Consider the following 23162-nt stretch of genomic DNA (forward strand, 5'->3'; position numbering starts at 1 on the left):
CTGTTTAATTCCAAGCCAATATTTTCAGAACAAGGATCCAAGCTTCTGTCAGCATCCGTCCCTTCATGTTCTCGTGCTTTTCTAGGTACTGCTCCAATGGCAGAGGAGTGGCAGTGCCCACCTGCTGACTTCAGAGGGAGGTGATAACAGATTCCATCAGCACCAGTATCAAGGGAGCTTGATGGTGGTTTTCTTTTGTTACAGAACTGAGAATGACCTAACAGAACACCATCTAATATCAAGACGCTCTGACATCTTTGTCCATGGCTCTTCTCAAGTCTGGGCTATTTACTGAGTCTACTGGGTCTCTTACTTTTTCTTCAAAAGCAGTCTTTAAGGATTTTTTTGATTGAGAAACGAGAAAAGAGCTAGATGGACTGAGAGCCAAGAGTGAGGTGTTTTAAAATCTGTATATGCACTAAAAATCCCAGTGTATGACCAGAGAGCTCACAAAATGCTAAAGCTGGATAGGACTACCAGATACAATCTAACAGAAACTCAGTTCCAGAAGAGAAGGCACTGCCCACAGCTGTATCAGTGGTAAGCAGTTGAGTCAGGATGACTGCCTGGGGAACCTGACCTCAGACACGGTTGTCATGTGTTCCTGACCTCAAACACTGTTTTCATGTGTGTCACGCATGCACACACACGCATATGTGTTTATTTTAAATTCCAGGTTACAGCTGTCTTTTGACCAAAGCAAAATGCTGCTGGGCTGGTGAAAATTTAGACTAAGTGGCTTAATACGTGACAGAGGGGAAATAAATGATACCTGACCCCCTTCTTTCTTTTGTAGTTTTTTGAAATACACTACTATAAAGTTTGCAGCTGGCCCACAGAAGCATTGTTATTTCCTTTCTTGAAATAACACATGAAGTAATGTCTACTTATCTAAATGCAAAGGTATGCTGTCCCACTTACCAAAGAAATACTATCCGGAAAAGGCTCAACAAATACTGTGTGATGGATAGAAAATTCCCAATAAACTAGACAGCCATTATTTTTAATAGACCATTAAAGATTCCTCTCTTACTGGTCCATTCACTGCAATATTCTTTTAAGAAGTGCCTTATCATTTTATTATGGTTTAAAGTTTGGCTCCATTTTTAAGGATTTAAGATTTTTTATTGTAGTAAAATATACATAACATAAAATTTGTCATTTTAACCATTTTGAAATGTATAGTTCCGTGGCGTTAAATACATCGTAACGTTGCGCAATCATCACCACCATCCATCTCCAGAACTTCATTTCCCCAAACTGAAACTCTGTCCCCCACTGAAGTGAACAACAGTTTCCCACTCCTCCTTCCCTCCCCCCAGCCCCTAGCAACTACCATTCTACTTTCTGTCTCTATAATTTGATACTCTAGATATGTCATATAAGTGAAATTACACAGCATTTGTCCTTTGTGACTGGCTTATTTCACTTAGCATAATGTCTTCAAGGTTCACCCATGTTATAGCCTGTGTCAGAATTTACTTCCTCTCTAAGTCTCAATAATATTCCATTGTAGGTATATATCGCACATTTTATTCATTCATCCATCAGTGGACATTTGGGTTGCTCCCACTTTTTGGTGAATCATGCTGTTACAAACATGGGTGCACAAATCTTTTCTTTTTAAAAGATTTGATTTATTTATTTGAGAGAGAGAAAGAGCACACGCGGGAGAGGGGCAGATGAAGAAGGAGAAGCAGACTCCCCAGTGAGCAGGGAGCCTGATACAGGACTCTATCCCAGGACCCTGAGATCATGACCAGGGCTGAAGGCAGATGCTTAACAGACTGAGCCACCCAGGTGCCCCCACAATCTTTTCAAGTCCCTGCTTTCAATTCTTTTGAGTACATGCCCAGCAGTGACATTGCTGGATCATATGGTTATTCTCTGTTTAATTTTTTAAGGAAACACCATACCATTTTCCATAGCAGCCGCATCATTTTCTATTCCCACCATTTCATTTCAAACCTAAGAATTCCAACTTCTCCACATCTTCACCAACACCTGTTATTTTCCGGGTTTTTTAAATAGTAGCCATTCTAATGGCTGTGAAGTGCTATCTCATGACCATCCTGATTTACACTTCCCTAATGAATCGTGATGCTGAGCTTCAGGTGCATGTTGGTCATTTTGATATCTTCTTTGGAGAAATGTCTAGTCAAGGCCTTTGTCCATTTTTTCATTGAGTTGTTTGGCTCCATTTTTAACAATTTCATCTATACACAACTGTAGATGCTGGGGGCATTCTGGTTTGAAGATTATTTGGAACGTGGGAGTTGTGTTTATGCCTTGGGGCCTCTTAGACATAAGCTGTAGAAATTATAATATGTGATTTGGTAGGGGCTTTTTTTTTAAGATTTTATTTATTTATCTGACAGAGAGATAGCATGCACAAGATGGGGGGCGGACAGAGGAAGAGGAAGCAGCAGACTCCCCAAGGAGCAGAGAGCCCAACTCAGGGCTTGATCCCAGGACCCTGGGATCATGACCTGAGCTGAAGGCAGACTCTTAACAGAATAAGCCACCCAGGTTCCCCAGTGATTTGGTGTTTTTAGGTGCCCTGTGAGTAGTTTAAGCCTTGATTATTCTGTACCTATTTACTAACTGAGTCAGCAAAATAATAGCCTTAGGAAAAACAACACAGCCTAGCTGCATCGATTGTGGTTCCAGTCCCGGATTTTACCAAGAACCAGTTCCATGTGACTTGGCAACCTGACCGGCATCTCTGGGGTGCTGGACCTGAAATGATTTCCACAGTTCCTTTCAGCCCCAACCGCCTGACACTAGATACCTATCGCACAAGGCAACAATAACCACAGATTCTTTCAAATGATGGGATGCAGAGAGTGCTTCTTAGATGGACAGTCATAAAGCAATTTTTCATACTTCTCAGAAACCAAATATTCTAGGAAAACACAAAGTTTTTCTTTTTTTTTTTAAGATTTTATTTACCATTTATTTGACAGAGATAGATCACAAGTAGGCAGAGAGGCAGGCAGAGAGAGAGAGAAGGAGAAGCTAAGCAGAGAGCCCGATTCGGGGCTTGATCCTAGGACCCCGAGACCATGACCCAAGCCAAAGGCAGAGGCTTAACCCACCGAGCCACCCAGGTGCCCCACACAAAGTTTTTCTGACCAAAGTCTCCCCTCCCTGGCCCCGCCCGCCCAAGATATGAGAGCCATTGCTTTCCTGGAATAAGGCAAGCGCAATAAAACATGGTTCTCTTCTACCCTTTGCCCTTAGAGAAGTGGTTTTCAAGTTTGAAGCTTTTTGCTTTTTGAGTTTTTGTGAAACATGAAGTCTATATCTAAACAAAAGCCAGTGACAAAGAGTCAAAAGTGAGATCTGAGCAGCTCTGGTTAGAAACGTTGGGGGTTTTCGGGGATCTCCAAGGAGCCTTGCTTGAACACTATTGTCTCATTGTTCAAAGAGCTGGGTGGGGGGCGGTAAAGCCAGGATTGTGCCATAAAGTCACAAAAACAAGTAAACTGGAATCAAAACTGGTCATATAGCCAATGACAAAATGGCCTTTTCTTTTCTTCCACTATTGCCTCATGTATGCTATGCCATTCTGACCTCTAGTAATGCCAGACAAGTCATCCTCAGAAGCAGAGGTACTCCTCTGAGTGCAAGAGGTAAGAAGGAAGGGGCCAGCCTGACATCCACAAAGGATCTCCAACTTAGAATTGTGTATTTATTCAGGAGGTCACAGGGAAGCCCCAGGGAGGCCAAAAGACAGAGACGTTCTTCATACGGGATAGAAGCTTGTGCCCATTTGCAGACTAAACTCCTGGCCGACACAGTGCATCAATACGTGTTTTAAAACATTTTACGAAACATTTTGCAAAAGGGAAAATGAAAGTGCACGATATTTTATGTATGCTACATGCATTCACTTGTTAAGCATAAGGCTTGAAAAACTGCCACAATATTTATAGCCTGGCTTAGCCACTTTGTTTTTTTTTCCACATGCCAGTGGCTTCAGAATATGGAAGTGGCCTGGGTTTCGAACCCCTACCCCTGTCCCCTTGTGACTCTCACTAGGAGGAAGAACATGCTAAGTAAGTTTGAGCAAAACCAGAGAGAAGAGGCTGCAGTGGGCATAGCTGGCATCATTGAGTATCTCACACTCCACTCTCTTAACAATGGGAAATGGTTATTCTCTGCCTTTTGTTCTTTGTTTTGCTCTGTCTAGTTTAGAGCCTGCAGCCTAGGAACAGAGACCACACCCATCAGAATTGAGTTTAATAAAGAGGCAAAATGACAAAGGGTTGGTCTTTCTGCTTCTCAGACATCACAAAATTCTGAAACCAAAAGTATTTGAAAGTAACATTTAAACCATTCGTGGTCACCATTCCAGGGGCATGTGGCCAGGACTAATTTTCCAAAGACCCTAACAAACTTCAAGAACAAAATTTTCACTGATCGTGGGAACATTCGCCATTTGCAAAACAGGCTCATGCTTCAAATACAGAAACTCTCGTTTGTACTTCAATCAAAATGAGGCTTGCACATTAAACTAAAAACTACAGCAAGAATTCTAAGACTGTACAAGAGATTTCAGGCTGACAATAATAACAGAGACCCAACTTTATTTTAAATGAACGTGGTTTAATTTTTGACTTGGACTTTTAATTCATTTTACCAACAGGACTTCATAGAGGTAGCAAAACAATACCATTGCTTCTATAAATGTTCTATAAACCACGCTGGAAAACGTCTGAATATCTTCTGCTATAAAACTAAGGACAGTCTTTGATGCTTCTTGCATGGTAACTTTTAGTCAAGGGCTCGTGTAGGATACACATTCTTTGGGAGGAAGAATCTGGAGGAGGTAAGTCTGGGAGAAACTGTCCAGGGTTGATTTTTGGATTCGATCCAGAGAAAGCTGAGAGACTGGGTTAATTAATTCCAGACAGACCCAAGTAACAATTCTTTTAGGTTCTGATTTAACCTTCAGATAACAATCATTTTCCTTAAAGGTTTATGAACCAACTTCAGACCTTGGTACTAACTAACCTCAAATGAATGATGCACAGATTTGTAAACCAACTTCACATGTGGACCTTGTCAGAAAAACTAAAGCAATGGGTCCAAGCTTCCGAAGAAATCTAGAAAGGTTTTAATTCCACAGCAACGAATTCAAGCCCATTAACCATTCTTACGTGCGCATTACTCTGCATTCCACAGAACACTATCCTACCAGACAGAACTTTATCATCGTAGGTTAATTGGCTAATGAAGAATGGGATGTAACACAGGTTATTTTTGTCATTTTGTCATTTTGCCTCTTTATTAAACTCAATTCTGATGGGTTTGGTCTCTGTTCCTAGGCTGCAGGCTCTGAACTAGAGGGAGCAGAACAAAGAACATGATGATAAGCCTCTATGACAAAGAGTGGATGATGATTCCTTTCATCTCCAAACATGTGAAAACAACCACTTCAGTTGGTCACTTGTCAAAAGTAAATCAAGAGATCACAGGGCCTCTTTCTGAGCAAAGTCAAGGCTCCAGGCCATGGACATGCTGCGTTGCTAAGAGAAGCAGGAAGTGTGAGTAGCCACAAGCCATCACAATCACGATAACTACCAGCAGGAAACAGATAGTGAATGTTGATACGAGGCCCCGGACAGATGTCCTGGAATACCCATGTCAGTGACTAAGCTCAAAGGTAGTCATTGGCAGAGAGGGATTCCAACACAGATACCTTTGGCTCTAAAGCCTGAGGTCTTGCCACCATCCACATATCAATCCTTCCTACCAACCCGAGGCAGTCTTTGAATGTGCACAGCATACATGAGACCACTAGTTACGGCTCCCCAGCCTTCCTAGTCTGTGTTAAATAGATGCAAAAAACTACCATCCATGACACCGTTCAATAGAAGACTACAGGTAATCCTCATAACCTGACAATTAGAATAAAATAGATTAGCTAGATTAGCTCTCTACAGAAGACACAGTCCAATCAACCATGGTGTGGTCATTCCACCGCAGGAACGACAACCAGAAGAAGGCTTCAGGATCTACTCAACAGTAGCTTGTCTGACGACAGCTGTGTTAGCAGCAGTGGTCTGCTCAGAGTCCTTGGAAAAAAGGACAATTTGGAAGAATTTGTGAACACAGCTCCAGGAGAAAAGGTGCCCTGTCTGGCCTCTATAACTTCTCAGGGACCCCTTCCTTCAGGAAGACTCCAGTCTGTTGACCACAGTTGAACACAGTATTTCACATGACAATTATACTTATCAATAAAAATGACCCATTGCATGGCAGGTACGGTTTGGGGCACATTTACACATATTATACTGTTGAATCCACACGCTTAGGTGATGTATTATATTGAAGATAAAAGACATTATGTTTCTGACATTTAAAAGACTTTCCTGGAGTCATCAAGAAATAGGTCTAGGCATTGCATTCAGGTGGGAGGGGGGGTGGTCATCGCAGTCCACCATGTGTCTACAGGACTGGAGATGGGCTTAACATCTTCAATTTGAACAACTGTTTTTCTTTTATAAGATCTCCCAAACAGCATGAAGTTTTTTTTGGGGGGGGGGCTGTTTGTTTTTTGTTTGTTTTTTTAAGGGAGAATACAACAGATGTTTTGGGATCACTTTTGCTGGAAATAACAATTCTTTACATCACCCAGTAGAGAAACTGGCAATGTTAGAAAAGCACACTCTATTTTCTCACTTCTTTCCCTTGCACAACATCTTAACTTGTTATTTTAAAATCCAGAAATCAAATCTAATTTTAGCAGTGTGTAGCTATAGAAGAAGTGATGAAGTCATTGGCACCCATAAATGTGTGAGTTGGCAGTCAAATTGATATTTAATCATAAATCTTTCAATGATGTTATAAAAAGATACCACCCCAAGATTCATCGGTCAGTTCTATCTCAATAAAACTGGGGAGAAAAAAGAAAAGGAAGTCCTACTCTGTTCATGAATGTCTTATTTTGCAGCTAATAAAAAAGAACTTCACAGCTTTTTGGGGTCACTTTTGCTCAAGGTCTAAAAATTTTAGCTCCCACAGTCAAGACTCTACTATAGAATATAATTCTAAATTGGAAGTATGTCATAGAAGCATTCAGGTTGTAGATATTTGCTAAAAATACAATGATTATTGAAAAGCTATTCTGTTCTTTGAACTCTTACTGATAAAATGTAGTTATATTCACTGGGTATAAGAAGGAACTCGGGAAAATTAGATTTAAAGGCTGGTTTTATTAAAAAGTCTTTTTTTTTTTTGGTGCAAAATGGTGGCTTATTAAAGAATGGGGACAGAACCTGTGGGCAGAAAGAGCTGCTCTAAAAAGTCTTAATGTCACTGTTAGCAAGATTTAGTATGGTCTTTAAAATCTCAGCATTTTGACCCTGAAACTGATTTACATGGGGCGGAGATAGCACCAATGCAAATCTTATTGGGATAATGTTTGCTAAGCTAGTTGCTCCAAAAATTACTTTCTATCATGATTTAAAAGACACTTTTGATATTGACTTTACTCATAAATATGGATAAACATCACTTAATCAGAAAAGCCCATTATTTCAAAGAAGGTCACTTTGAACAACTCTTTTCTCAGAACAAAAGTTATTTCTCTCGCAGCTCTAGACAAGGCGCCAAAGGTGAAGCCTTCACATTCAGTCCTGCATGCTTCAAAATGTTTTATTTTTAAGTAAGTGTAATGTTTGAATTTTAATAGGCATTGACATATAGCCGCTCAATAAATATTTACTGCCTGAATTTTGTTTTAAAATGATCATAGGCAGGACGCCTGGGTGGCTCAGTGGATTAAGCATCTGCCTTCGGCTCAGGTCATGATCCCAGGGTCCTAGGATCGAACCCCACATAGTGGGGCTCCCTGCACAGCGGGGTGCCTGCTTCTCCCTCCGCCTGCCGGTCCCCCTGCTTCTGCTCTCTGTCAATCTGACAAATAAATAAGTAAAATCTTTAAAAAAATAAAATTAAGTAAAATTATCATAGACAAAGATAGGCTCAAGTTCTTCTGAGAAATGGGTATAGTTGTTCAACTTACCTAAGACAAAGAAGATGAACACAAAACTTTACATTTCATTTTAACACCTCAAATCAATAGCATCTGTCTGTGTACATACTACCCTCCACCATCCAAAAATACGACAGAGGGACAAGGATTTAGTTTAGGCACTTGTCCCAAGAAGGGCCTGTCACACTGCTCATCATCCACATCTATGAAACGATGGTCCTGAACAGAAGAGAAAAAAAGCCCGACCTTCCTGGATGGTCCTCCAGATGAATGACATGGAGAAAATCTCCTGTCTTTCAACACCCTCCACCGAAGTACTCCACTTTTTCTTCTGCACTAGATATCTGGGTGTTTTGGAGAAGTGTGTGTGTGTGTGTGTGTGTGTGTGATTGTGTGTGTGAGTGATTGTGTGTGTTTTGTGTTTTCCAAACTCGTTCCCCCACGCACCCATGCCAGGGGGCTTCCCGCCCTGAAGCACCTCCTGCCCAGACCGGCCTCACCATCTTGCCCCTCCTCCCTGCCCATGTCTGAAATAGGCTCTTCCCCAAAGCAGGTCTGTAACATGCTTTCAGGACTCCTGTCCAGATGTCTCTCCACTTCCCTATGAACCCTAGCCCCTGCGGACCACAGCTTCATTTTCAACATTCTTTGAAGAAAGCCACAGTTTACGGTAGCATACAAGCTGCTCTACTTACATGTTCCCCCCCCACGCCCCCCACCATTGGGTCAGAAGCATTATCAGTTCTGTTTCCTTTATAGCTCCTTCATCATCTCCACGTCTGGGTTTAGACCACAGTAGGTATTTGGTAATTTTAACCTAAAGCAAAACAATAATGCTGTGCTTCCTTTACACTTGACCTGACTGAGGCCAAAACTGCACCTACGACCGTGCCTAGACTCTGTCAACAAACAGACGTGTGAGCAGCGCAGTGACTCACTAACTAGTTATGTGCGCTCCGAGTTGGTGGGGTCATCGTTCCTTCGGGGCCAGCTGCAGCCATGAGAGCTCGAGAGCTCCACCTGCACGCTGCGGGGAGGACAAGCCCAAACCTCATCGGCAGCAACACAAGGACACGCGGGTCAGCAACTGAGCATCAGGCCAGCCCTGCCTCTGATTCTGACCCATTCGGAACACAGTGTGTGTTAGGGTCGGAGAGACAGAGGATCTTCTTGTGGCTCATCACAGACTGTGAGAGCAGAAAGGATTTTTAAGAGACTATGCCTCAGATCTGCGCAAGCTGCTTCCTGGCACAGCAAGAACAGGCCCAGGGAGGGAGGGGAGTGGTGAAGGTAACAGCAATGAGCAGGGCTGGGTGACAGCCCGAGACCCTTAGTTCCAGGGCAGCCATCCTTCCAAGTGTTAGGCTCTTCTATCTTTCCGGTGATGTCTCTGATGCTACTATTAAAATGACCTTTTCTTCTCTTCTCAAAACTATATGAAAGTGGTAGAAGAGAGTCTGGAGACAGACCTGCAGGGTAGGCAGAACACCAGATGGTATTTTAGAGACACACAAGGGAACTAACCCACTTGGGAGACCACACACACACACACACACACACACACACACACACTCTTAAACACACCTGCAATTTCAGTAACACTGTACCTTGGCTGGTAAAAAGGCAACTCATCTCCAAAACCAAGCAGTGCAGTGAAGGAGTCAAGTGAGGCTGCTCCTGACTTTGAACAAGCCTCAAGCACTTTGGATCCATTTTCCCAAAGCTTGAGGAGGGTATTAATATCTTTCTTACCTCTAAAATTAAAAAAAAAAAAAAAAACAACTTTGTCCTTTTGAGCTATCTGGAAAATCCACCCGTGAGAAAGTCTCATTCCCCGATAATACCAGATGAATCCTGTGCTAGTGGGGTTGACCAGGGGTGTCAGTGAGACACCAGGCTCTCCTCCAGGATTTGCATTTCCTTTTAACTGCCTGTCTTTACAGTCTGCTTATTAACCGCTTCCACTGACACACACATCCAGCACCCGCACAGTACGCTCTCCTCTGAAAAGCTGAGGGTGGGATCGCCCTGCCCTTCTGGACTCAGTCCCGAGCCTCTCCCTCTCCCACCAGCCCCTCCCAAGTCCTGCTCCATGGAATTCCTGCAGCAATTATATAATCTGAACGACACACTTTCGTGCTTAATTATCCACTCCCGCACTCATCTAGATTTGCTACGCATGTCACAAATGTCTTCCCAACGACACGAGTTTCTTGTAATCAAGGAACAGATCTTATACCTGTGGGTTTTGCTTTTCTAATAACCTCCCCAATTAAGAACTCAAAGAGGAGGGGTGCCTCAGTGGCTCAGTGGGTTAAGCCTCTGCCTTTGGCTCAGGTCATGATCCCAGAGTCCTAGGATTGAGCCCCACATCGGGCTCTCCGCTCCACGGAGAGCCTGCTTCTCCACCCCATGCCCCCACCTCCCCCCCCCCCGGCCCAGCTTTTTTTCTTCTTTTGACCCCTGTTTGTCAAAAAAAAAAAAAAAAATTTTAAAAAAAAAAAAAAAAAAACTCAAAGAGGAAAGCAAGTGAGGAAAAAAAGAAAAAACCCCTGAAAAGTGATTCACATATTATTTCTTCATTTATCACTTCCTCTGGACAGAGTAATCAAGTGGGAATATACCAACAATACCTGTTAATCATTTAACTTTTGTCTCATAGTAAATACGCCTCTCACTAGGTTTTCTTCCTGGAGTCTTCTGAGAGGCAGACTGGCTTTCGGTTCTGTTTCAAATCATTTAAGGAGCAAAAAGATACTGGAAATAGCAAACATTCCAGGCAACTTTCACTACGACTTTGAAGTCGAATGAAACATTAATATCTTGGGACCCTATTCGTATTTCATAGTGATGCTTATTTGATCTTTCTTAATGCGAATTTTTTTATGATCAGAACAAACTTGGTTTGAGAGGCTATGCTTAGTATACAAACCTCAGCACCCTGCATGGTAATGACCACTTAAATGTTGATTAAGAACTTTCATTATTTTCCTACAGCAGCCTACCTAGCTAGCACTCATTAAAAATCTGTCCCCAGGGCCTTTATACCTTGACAACGATGTCTACAGCCTGAACAAAATTTGTTAGGAGGAGGGAGATGGCATATCTGTCAACCTCTTTCAAAGTTCAGGTTCAATATGAGAGACAGATCTGCCTTGCTGTATATACAGTCAAGTCTCCCCTTCCCTCTTAGTTTTTTACCAAGACAGTTGATGTAGATTATCTGAATCCTTAAAGTACGGAAGTCATGAGACTGAATAAACTTTGAAAGGAAGGACTCATGCACCCCGCACCTAGAATTGAGGACCTGGCTTCTTAGTAAAGAAACTGAAAGTACTTGTCTAAGAAATAAAAGAAAAATGTCCCAGACCTACGCCGGGTAATTGAATCCCACTGGGAAAACTGATCTTACAATAACCCTTACCTTCTCCCACCTCCCCAGTGTTTACAGTCTATGATATTTTGTTCCTTTAGTTCATTGGTTCAGCTAGGTTTCCTAGGGAGAGGGGAAAAAAAAAAAAAAACAACTTATGAATTGTTTTTAAACTTTTTTTTCCTGTTTCTCTTAAAAATAGCCTTGCTAACATTGATGGAATGCATTCTAGGTGCCAGGACTCACGCAAAGGGTTTGGACTGAATTATCTTGTTCGATCTTCAGGTAAATTGAGGAAGTGGGCCCAGTGTGCGAGGGATAAGCAGAGTGTTCAAGATCACAGAGCTTACACGCAGGGCCTTAGGCTGTCTGCCTCATCTCATTCTCTTCCTGGACACATTGCCCTGACATCTGACACCGGCCTCTCCAAGTGACTGCAGACGGGGGGAAAAAGCTGGGCAAAACGCCCTGCGTGTCACTTCCACGGGGAAGGAGTAGCTAAATATTTACACAACAGAGATGTGTCTTCCAACAGCATGTCCTGTCCCCCGATGAAATTCTGACACTTCTCTTAAAAGTCAACATTTTTTCAAGTCTTTTCTAGTTTCACCTGCCTAACAAAAAGTTAATACCTTTTTTTTCTTTTTCTTTTTTTTTAAAGAAGGCAAGAGAAGCTGGGGGTGTGCAGCAGACACTGAAATCGGGGGCAGAATAATTCAGTGATAGGGGAGCCTGGGTGGCTCAGTGAGTTAAAGCCTCTGCCTTCAGCTTGGGTCATGATCCCAGGGTCCTGGGATCCAGCCCCGCATCGGGCTCTCTGTTCAGCGGAGAGCCTGCTTCCTCCTCTCTCTCTGCCTGCCTCTCTGCCTACTTGTAATCTCTGTCTGTCAAATAAATAAATAAATAAATCTTTATTTTTAAAAAAAAAGAATAATTCAGTGATAATCAGAATCTGATACCAATTTGATGGGGCCTCTGGGCTTTTTCAGAGACATGACTTCTTAATCTCCGCTGGAATGTTTGGCTCTCTATTGAATGCAGAGAGGCCGACCCCAGGTGATCTGACAGCCATCTCTGTACTTTAATGGTTTAGTCCTATGAAGCAACCAGAAACATTCAACATTGTTAGCATAAGTTTTGAGAGTCACTGAAGTGAGAGAGATGAATTAGATTTTTGCCCCCTCAGCTATTCTCGATTCTTACATGAAAGCAAGGTACAAACAGAAATCTCAGACATCTGGCCAAGAGCCCAAGTTAGAGAAAGCCTCTGTGTATATGTGTGTGTGTGTGTGTGTGTGTGTGCGCGCACGCACGCATATTTTCAGGAAACTTCTGTTTCCATCCAAATTCCAGACACATCCAACCTTAAAAAGTTACATAAATAGGGGAAAACAAAATAAAGTTTTGCTGGAGAAGTAATATAAATGACAAAATTTTTAAAAGTCATTTTTCACATAATTTAGAAGATTGACCTTCCAACAGAGGAAACCGAATGGCCAAATAGAGCATACAATAAAGAGTGAAACTTTATCACACTAGGTGTTTCGAGACCTTCTCAGAAAGAATCACTGTTTCTTGTATACCCTGCTAGAAGTTCCCAGTTTCTATATGGGCATATCTGCCTTATTTTATACAAGAGCTAATGTACAGGATTTATGTTGACAAATAATACCACACCCAGATTTTTAGGGCCGACCAGGGAGGGGCTAGAGAAGCCATGACGTCCGGCACCCAAGACTCCACAGAGACATGGACAAAGGCAATGCCTGGGAGAAAGGTATGAATCCTGAACTCTGTCCAGCCAGAACTGGTTCAGGAAGTGACCAAGAACCAGCTGAGGTGGCTGGATGAAGGGACCCTCCTCCTTAGGCCACACAGGGTTGAAATGGCAGAGCCTAACATAGCCACCAAGGCCAGGACAGCTCCTAATTCCACATGCCCCGACTGGTCCCTACATTGCCCACGTCAGAAATGTCCGCAACTTCCATGGAGTAAAAAAGAGATGATGATTTTCCAATGCCTTATCATAGCTTCTTCTGTGTAATTGATACAAAATATTTAGAAAGTTCAGAGAACTTCCCACCAAGAACATGGGCTCTGGGAAAGCATGAGCTTCCGGTTTATTTAATGCAACCTCTGGGGCCTAGACCCAGGGCTAGTTTCCATGAACACAGACAGGGTCCTTACCCGGAGCCCTGAGTTCAGAAGGATCCTAGACTTGGTTTAATGCTCTGCAGTCATCTGGAAATTCTTAATAATTTTGAACAAGGGACCCCACATTTTCATTTTCTATCAGGTGCCACAAATGATAAAGCCAGTCCTACCCGAAGCACTGCCTGTCATAGGGCAGGTATCCAATTCATTTGTCAAATATACAGTGAAGTAATGGAAGTTACCTTAGAACACAGGTCAGTAAACCATAGCCTACGGCCCAGTTCTGGCCCTCCACCTGTTTTTATAAATAAAGTTTTATTAAAACATAGCCACACCCATTCGCATCTTATCCATGATTGCTTTCACTCTGTAAGAGAAGAGTTAAGTGACAATGCCAGAGACTACAGTACCAACAAAGCCTAAAATACTTCCAACCCAGCCCTTTACAGAAAAATTTTTCTGACCCTTGCCTTAGAACACCAGTTCAACTTTTTTGTGAGATGTAGTGTGCTAATCTTAAGCAGTTAGCCATAAACAAGATATTTCTTGGGTTTTTATCTTTAAAGTTTGCAAAAATTTTGCATCTTGGACCCAAATGCATTCGTGAATCTGTGTAGAGAAGTTTTTAATCTAAGATGATCTGTATATGTCACATTTATCCCTTGCTGTTCCCTTTCTATAAGAATGAGTAGAAGAAGGACGCTCAATCAGTTAAGCGTCTGCCTTCAGCTCAGGTCATGATCCCAGGGTCCTGGGTTCCCTGCTCAGCAGGGAGCCTGCTTCTTCCTCTCCCTGCTGCTCCTGCTGTTTGTGCTCTTGTTCTCTCTCTCTGTCTCTCTGACAAATAAATAAAATCTTTAAAAAAAAAAAAAAAAAGCAGAAGCACGGCAGCTTGCAAGCAATGGCCTCAGTTTCCCCTCTTTATTTATGTAATTTTTTAAAAAGATTTATTTATTTATTTATTTGACACACAGAGATCACAAGTAGGCAGAGAGGCAGGCAGAGAGAGAAGAGGAAGCAGGCTCTCCGCTGAACAGAAAGCCCGATGCTGGGCTCAATCCCAGGACCCTGAGATCATGACTCAAGCTGAAGGCAGAGGCTTTAACCCACTGAGCCACCCAGGCGCCCCAGTTTCCCCTCTTTAATGACACAGTGTGGAAAGGAAGTTCCTATAGCATTTAAGTATCCACACACCCACCATTTCTTACCAGCTCTGAGGTCCTCCTGGAAAAGATCCATCGAGGACATTAAATTATGGAATCCTGAATGCCCTTCTTGACCTAACGTAGTGTAGGTCTATGTCCCATCACACTGAGAGACTAAAGAATGCTTGTATTCTTTTCCCCCAGGCACTTTTCAAAAACTCCTTAAAGACAGCCATTTCAGATCTGATTCTCAGACTTGAGACTCGGTCAGAGTTTTTTCAAAGGCCAGGTTCCTCATAATATTCAATGGTGTTTCATTCCTACTGTAAATAATTTGTAGCACTCCTTTCTCATAGTTAAAATTCACAATTTATCCTGCTATCAGGAGCCACATAATGAGCACATTTTCTCCAGCTGGCCATGATGCCGGCGAGACAGATAAGTCCAGCCCTGAGAGGATTCAAGCGGCTTTGCATCTGGCTTCTGTGTACATTCTCTCCCGTCACAGGATCTGGGGGATACAGGTAGTCAACGGGAGTTTATCCTGGGTCAATGGCTATGATACTTTGGGGAAAACAAAGAATTCCATTAGAGAAGAACAAGATATGCCAGAAAGGAGACTTTCTCAGAGGCAAGTAAGGGTCCCAGGAAAGAAGTGACCCCAGGGGAGTCCTGGACCACTGGGAGAACCTCTGGCCGTTGTAACTACAAAATAACATCAAAGGAATGAGTCATGGAGATACCCAAAACTGCTTATCTCTAGGGACTCTTCAAGGAGTTCTCTTTGTTGGTGTTGGGGGGTGGAGTGAAGAGGAGGGTTAACTTTGGTCAATAATGAAATCATTCATGGGACCCAAAAGGACACACTGAAAATGCCCTGTGGGAAATACACAATCTGCTGACCATTGCCTTCCAGCTGCTGTTCGTAAAATGCCATAGAGAAATCGCAAGCTATTGATGGTACTTACCACAGAAGCCAGTAATGGGAACTCAAAAGTAACGTTCCTGCGAGGGGTAAATACAAGTCTCACTGATGTTGGGAGACCTTGGAGAAGGGCTGTCGTGGTTTACCCTCTGGAGACAACTGAATACCACAGAGGGGCAATTCCCTCCCCTATTCCCAAGCCCCTCTACTCACCTCTGGCCACACTCACCTCTGGCCAGCAGCCCAAACCAAGCCTCGGAGCAGGAAGGCACTCATTACTATAATAAATGACTTCACCCTCGAACTACAACTTAAACTACCAAAATAACTACACACTTATTACAATTCCCTTAAGGTGGGACAATTAAATTGATACACTAGGTGGGGAGAGAGGGATCATAGCAGGATACAGGTTCTTGTTAAGACTTCTCCCCCCTCAGCCTCTGCACTCCTCTTCACCCTTCCTGTCCCCACATAATATAATGAGATGAGGATGACCATGAGCATCTCTGAATTACTTGATTTAGGGAAAGGGTGCCTTCATGCTGTTTCAAACTAACAACAGTTCTGATAAAGAAATGGCTTCACAGTTCAGCTCGGGAAGCTCTCTCTCTCTCTCTCGAAAGGAAGATTTAAAATCACACCAAAAAATCCATTTTTTTCTTCTTTTTTTAGTGTAAGCAAATATCACTTTGGATAAACAACATCCATTATGAGAACTGGCTCTGCAACACAAGATGATTCATATTTCAAAAAACTCTTGAGCTTCTTTCAACGGGTAATTCCTCTATTTTGTTGACAATGTGGTTTAAAAAGTCACTTCAAATTTTCAGAAGCATACAGACTAGATAGAGCAAAACTGACTTCATTTTTACTAAAGGTGTTCCCACAGCTTTTTAAACATCACCCTCTAAATCCTTACCGCTACCTTTTTACAGAAAAACAGAACAAAGAAACAAATAAAAGAAAATCCTCCTTCTTCCACCAACATTGTCAACCATTCAATAGTAAATTCTTCCCACTAAGATGTTTAAATACACTGGGCTCGGAAACCACGGGATTCCTTGAAACACAATAACCCTATGTTGTTCTCTATGCCAGAGGTTTCAAAACCAAAGACAGGGTGCAGAAGTACAAAGTTGATTCAAACAAGATACTCCAGATACAAACACAGTCCCAAGATTCAGGAGGTATGAAGTCTCTGTGCTAGAAATCTGGACCACCCACACAAGGGAATGAAGAACCATTTCCTTAGGGAGGTAGCAGGAGGGATGCTGTAAGCCATCTTCCAGTTTCCTAGAGTAAGAGTTGGCAACAGTCAGGAATGGAGCAGGAGAGAAACAAGGAGTCACCAAATGGCCCTCAAGGAAAGGCCAAAGCTGCTGGGGGAGAGGGGGTTACCTCGTGGCAGGAAGAACAGATAAGATGCCATAGTCCCTGAGCTCTTACAGCGGGCAAAGCTGCTCTAAACTCATTCACTTGCATTAACTCACAGAGCCTGTCTCTGACTCCTTTACACTCTTAAAAATAGATGGCCCCCAAGACCTTTTATTTATGTAGGTTGTTTCCTTTGGTACGTACTGTAATATACATTTAAATGGGAAAATTTTTTAGATATTTACTAATTCATGTTTAAGTAGTATTACACATTAACAGAAATGACTTTCTCATGGACAGTCACAATATTCTCCAAAGAAGAAAAAAGAAAAAAAAAATTGTGAGAAGAGTGGCACAGTTTTTCAAATCTCCTTCATGTGCGGCTCAATCAAAGGCAGCTGGGTTCTCTGAGCTGCTTCTGCTTTCACACTGTCACACTATCCCAGGGCATGTTGGCCTCAAGCAAGCGCCACATTGAGTCACATAGGGAACGACTATGAAAAGGGCAAATAACATCATAGTGCTATTATGAACTATTAAGAAAATACTTGGGTCTTGTGGACTTCTGAAAAATTTTAGGGACTCCTTAGGGTCCCCAGACTGCACTTGCAGTACTCCTTCTTATTATCCCCAATTCGCAAATCAGCAAACCGGCACAGAGAGGTCAAGGGGACTGTGCAAGGACACACTGCTGAAACAGGTCAGAGCAGGTAAAAGGCAAAGAGCATAATACTTACCTTTATCCGGTTGCTTCAAGGATTGCCTGAGACGGTGAATGGGAAGGGTTGAGCATCCCACCCAGCCTATCAAGTGCTCAATACTAACATGAACATTTCTGTCGGGCAAGGCCTGGTGGAAAAGCTAGGGAAACTTCACACATTTCTGATTACCTGATTATATGACACCAGCAAGGAAAAAGAAAACTCCACAGCAAGTACTGTCTAGAGCAAGGATTCTGCCCCTGCTCTCAGGGTGGAAGTAGCATTTGGTACTCAGAAATGCCAGGGCCTTATTTCGACCTCCGTTAGGCAAATGATAAGGGCGAGCTAGGCACACTGTCACTGTGTTCCTCGGGAAACCAGAGCAAGCCAACAGAGCTGCTCCATTATTTACAGCCTTCTTTTTGCATCCCACTGTCCTTACAAGGAACCCTCAACAAACAACCAAGGCACCTCTAGTCTGTGCAACCAGACCTCCTCCAGGAACCAGCATCTGTGACCCTCCTGTCCAGGGGCTGAGCACTCCACTGAACTCCTTCCCCACCGATTTCTGAACCCACAGGCGCTCCCGCTCCTGCCTGAAGTGGGGGCTCAAGCCCTCAGAGTGCAGGTCACTTCTGTTCCTGCTTTCTTTTGGGAAGTGAAGTCACCTGGGGAAGTGGGACCCCCATACTCCCAAAACACAAACCGCAGAATGAAGGCATTGGTAGAGGCGTGGGAAGCTACTGTTTTCATTCAACTGCTCGCCAGGATCTCTCACCTGGAGCACCAAAACTCCTCTCCCTGTGTCTCCTTGTTTCTACATGGACACCCCTCCTCACACACACCCCAGTTCACTCTCCACCAACAGCCAGAAGCATTTTTTTTTCAGTGTAGAAGGAATGAGGTCTGTGATCTTGCTAAAACTCTCCCAAGACTCAACTCCGTGGGAATAAAACCCAAACTCCTTCAAACTTGTCTTCTAGGACCTGCCTCAACTGGCTCTCTGGCCTCCGTCTATCTTCCTGGTACAAGCCAGGGTTTCTTCTCTCTCGGGCCTTCGGTCTGTCCGCGCCCACTACGGGCAAGGCCCCTTCACGACCTCCAACAGCTCAGACGTCACCTCCCCAAAGAGGCCTTCCCCGCCACCTCCTCTAGAGTTGCCTCTCCACCCCTCCATCCGGTTGTAGCGGAGACTTCAGAGCGCTCACTCGCAGAGGTACCCTTTATTTTTATTTTTTTTAAGATTTTATTTATTTATTTGATAGATAGAGATCACAAGTAGACAGAGAGGCAGAGAGAGAGGAGGAAGCAGGCTCCCCGCCGAGCAGAGAGCCCGATGTGGGGCTCGACCCAGCACCCTGGGATCATGACTGGAGCCGAAGGCAGAGGCTTTAACCCACTGAGCCACCCAGGCGCCCCGCAGAGGAACCCTTTAATTCCCGGCAGACGACACGTCTGCGCACCCACAGCCTCCTCCGAGAATGTAAGCCCCCCGCCAGCACAGGTCCGCCGGGTCCCCTGCGACGCCGGGAGCCTGGCCCCGTGCCCCGCACGCGCGACGCGCTCAGCGAACGAGAGAATGAATGAAGGAGCTGCGCTCGTGGCCGCGGGAGTCCCGGCAGGCGTCCGGGTGGCCCGCGCGTCCGCCCCGTCCCGCGGCTGGACCGCAGGCGCGCGCGGACTGGGAACCGTTCGCGGCTTCCCCCATCCCCGGCCCCGTCGCCGCAGGTGCCTCCCGCCGGCGCGTGCTCCCGGGTCACTCACCATGGTGGCCGGGCCTCCGCCGTCCCCGCCCGCCGAGCAGCGAGCGGCGAGCGCGGTGATCACGAGGGCGCGAGGCGAGCGCAGGAGCGGGGCGCGGCTGACAGGTGAGGTGCCCGCCTCAGACCATGGCTGCTTCCCACAATGCCCTCGAACGGAAAGTTCGCAGACTCCTCCCCGCGCTCCTCCCCTCTCCCTCCTACCCCCTCTCCCTCCTCCTCCTCTCCCTCCTCCCCGGCTTTCTCCTCCCCTCCCTCCTCCACTTCCTCCTCCCCCTCCTCCTCTCCCCCACTCCCCCGGCCCCGCGCCGCGGCTCTCCCAGCCCGGGGCCCCGCAAGCGGCAGCAGGTGCACTGGCACCTGCGGGGCGCCTCTGCACCCCCGCACTGGGAAGCGCTGAGCAGGAAGCCCCGAGGGGGCTGCTTTCCGGATTCTGCCCGGCAAATGTGTCATTCATGTATTTGAGAAACGTTTATCTGCCCTGGCACTTGCGAATACACTTAGGGAAAGTGGCAGAGGCAGGCTGGTCCTAAACCGCAAAGAGAAGCAGTGGTTGGCAGATCCGGAGCTAGAAGCAACTACTTGCCCCGATTTCTTTCTTTCTTTATATCCTTTAATCCTGCAATCCAAGGACACATTGCTTTCTACAGGCCCGGTTTTATAAGATGTCTCTCCTAAGACTTGCGGCGTCGAGTCTCCAGTCTCCTTCTCCACTTCATTTTTCTTAAGTCTGGAGTTTTTACCTGGGGCGGTAGAAGTCTCCAGACCCCCAGGTTGTAAACAGAGTTTTGAGTGTATACGGATGTTCTTTTGGGAGAGTCCTTTGCTTTGGTTACATACCTGAAGAGATCCGTGCGGAAAGGTTAAAAGGCTTTGCCTGGGTGGTCCTTGGAAGCCAAATTGGTGGAAGTCCTCCCTAGGATTTACTGTGTAATTTCTGTGGGGTGTGGGCCAACTGAAGTGATGGAAAACAAGGGATGCTCCTTCCATCCATGCCTCGCTGCCACATTTATCAGCGCTCACTCTCTGCCAAGTTCACGGGGGTCCAGCTTGGGAACAAACAAGATGGCCTTCTTCCGAAGCTTACAGTCTCTTGTGGGACAACAAATAATAAATAAATAAAAATAATTTGAAATAATTATAAAGTACGATGAGCATTAAGTAGGTGAAGAGATTATAAGGAGGTTAAGTGCAAGTGGCTGGGATAGGCTCGGGGAAAGCCACATTCATTGAGCTGGGGTGGGGGTGCGCAGGGAAGGCTGGGCCTGGGGCAGTGACGGAGGGCCTGAAGGTGAGAAGCCGGTGCTCAGAAGGAAAAGAAAAGAGATTTGTCATTTTCAAAAGACCCTAAAGCAGGCCTCTCTGTCTAGACCTAAGTGACAGGAGATCCAAGTGGTGGCTGGAGCCGGAGCCGGAAGGCAGTGAAGGGTCTTCCCTACACCTGATCTAAGTGCATCAGGTGCACTTACAGACCCCATAGACAGCCTCAAAGTTCTCAAAAAGCTCACTTGTATGTTGCTACGCACCTCCTGTTGGCTTCCACCCCAGGGTGCATGTTCCAGAGAGCTCTGAAGAGGTTATTTAACAATTAAACCCCAGTCAATGGGGTGAGTTTGCCTCTGGACAGAGGAGTCACAGATCTGCTTTCTAAACTTCTAATTGTAACCCCAGGGTGTGTTTTCTCCCTATCTCTGGCCTTTCGACTTTACTCAATTCGACCCTAACCTTTGTGTCTTTTTCTTTCTAACTTCAGGGCAGAGCCCAGCCCTGCCTCACCTGTCTTGCCAAGCCTATGGAAAGCACCCAGGGCACTCTCTGCTTTAAGGGTTTTTTCCCTAGTGCAAACAGCTGGGGGACTAAAGGTGTGCTTAGAAACTAAAGAAATCTCAGTGCTCTGGCCATGACGGTTACATACAATTCCCTTATAGGATGGCCCATGCTAGGGAATGTTTGATTAGAAAATGAGGGGAGTTTAACTTAAAAACTATTGTTATCCTTTGCCTTCCTTCAGTCTTGCTGTGATGGGCAGTGGAAGCCCTCCTGGGCTTCTGCCCCCAATCTTCTTCCCTCCAGATTCTCCCATTGCGCCCAGATCCTCCCTCCCCCAACCAGAGCTGGACACTTCACAGAAGTTATCTTATCTGGCTGTCAAAACAGCTTGTAGAGAAGGGGGTGCTGTGCCCATCATCCAGACGAGAGCCTGAGACTGAGAGGAAGTGAGGCCAAAGCAGGCACAGACAGCTCAGGGGCAGAGCACGTCTGGTGTCACAGCACCAAGGCTCAAGCTGATTCCCCTCAAAGCCTCATGTGAGACAGACCCACTCAGTTCACGACAGTGGGTAGTGGGCAATGTTTATGTAGAATGCCTGCGTGTCCCAGAGGAGTGACTTGCATTTTTGAGTCTTCCCTCCCCTCTCCCATCTTTACTCCCTTCCGAACTCCACAGCAAGTCTACCAAGGATGAAGCTGACCCTAGGGGGAACCCAGAGGCCCTGGAGCTCAAGATGTTCCACTGTAAAAAGGGACTCCCTGGTCCCATCCCAAGGGGGGGCTTTAGATTCAGAATGTGCTGTCCTAGGTGGAGACCGGTGTATACAGTGTGCTACGTGTTTCAGATGAGGTCGCGAGCTGGCGTAGCGATTCTGTGTGTGTGCATTTACTCCCCACATGGCCTGTAATAGAACAACTCAAGGTAGGAGCTTCGCTTCTCAGATGGTTCCAGAACCACCAGGTAACAGAAGAGAGGGTGAAAGCCACCACCAACCATGGAGGTTGGGGAGGGGGAAAAATTAGGGACCTGATGATAAAGTAAAACTATGATAGTCAATAAACCAAAATATTACCTTTCTAGAAATTAGGAGAGGTCAAGCCACAAGTTTTAAAAATAAATTTTATTTAAAAATAAAAATAAAAATAAAAGCCGCTTGGGTGGCTCAGTGGGTTAAGCCTCTGCCTTCGGCTCAGGTCATGATCTCAGAGTTCTGGGATCAAGCCCTACATTGGGCTTTCTGCTCAGCAGGGAGTCTGCTTCTCCCTCTCTCTGCCTGCCTCTCTGCCTACTTGTGATCTCTGTCAAATAAATAAGAAATAAATAATCTTTATTTTAAAAAATAATAATAATAAAAATAAAAGAAGTAAAAGAGAGGCCCACTTCCGAGCCATCTTATGTAATGGCTCCACAGCAATACACACATCCTTGATTGAAACCTGGCCCTCCCATTCCCCAGCGCCCTCCTCTTAACATCCTACGTAATCAGCTTCTCCTGTAATCCCCTCTGCAGGGCACAGGAACTCATTTTGTCATGGGGAAAACTTTTGACTTAAGGTTGTACACGCTTTAGAAAATCTCTTTTATTGTCCAAACAGGGCGTTTTTTATTCCAAGTGGAAGAACCTTAACTACTCTATTTCTAAAGGGTATTTTCAGGAAACTTTTTAGTTAAAAATACTACAGGTTAATTGTAGATTAGGAAAATCAAGAAAAGTGTTGCTTTAAAATCCCATTCTTAATTCTACCATCAAGAAATAACCACTGTTACATTTGGTGTAGTTCTTTTCAGATTTGCAATCTATAGAGACAGAGGAGGGGAGAGATGTAGGGTTGGTTTTTTTTTTTTCAAGATTTTTATTTATTTAAGAGAGAGAGAGAACTTGAGCAGGGACCCAGGGAGAGGGAGAAGCAGACTCCCTGCTGAGCAGGGAGCCAGACTCTGGGCTCCATCC

The 23162-nt window shown here is 44.7% G+C and overlaps 1 protein-coding gene across 1 annotated transcript in view; it reads right to left on the bottom strand.

The window, feature by feature from the left end:
• Positions 1 to 19632, bottom strand: part of AP1S3 (adaptor related protein complex 1 subunit sigma 3) — a 57300-nt gene extending 37668 nt beyond the window's left edge. The window contains exon 1 of the mRNA XM_032857340.1: positions 19445 to 19632. Within this exon, the coding sequence (XP_032713231.1) occupies positions 19445 to 19447 (3 nt within the window). The 5' untranslated portion in view covers positions 19448 to 19632. The remainder of the gene's footprint in view (positions 1 to 19444) is intronic.
• Positions 19633 to 23162: the final 3530 nt, after the last annotated feature.

The sequence above is a fragment of the Lontra canadensis genome, unplaced genomic scaffold, assembly GCF_010015895.1.
Source record: "Lontra canadensis isolate GAN:19392208 unplaced genomic scaffold, GSC_riverotter_1.0 scaffold13, whole genome shotgun sequence".
Taxonomy (NCBI): Eukaryota; Metazoa; Chordata; class Mammalia; order Carnivora; family Mustelidae; genus Lontra; species Lontra canadensis.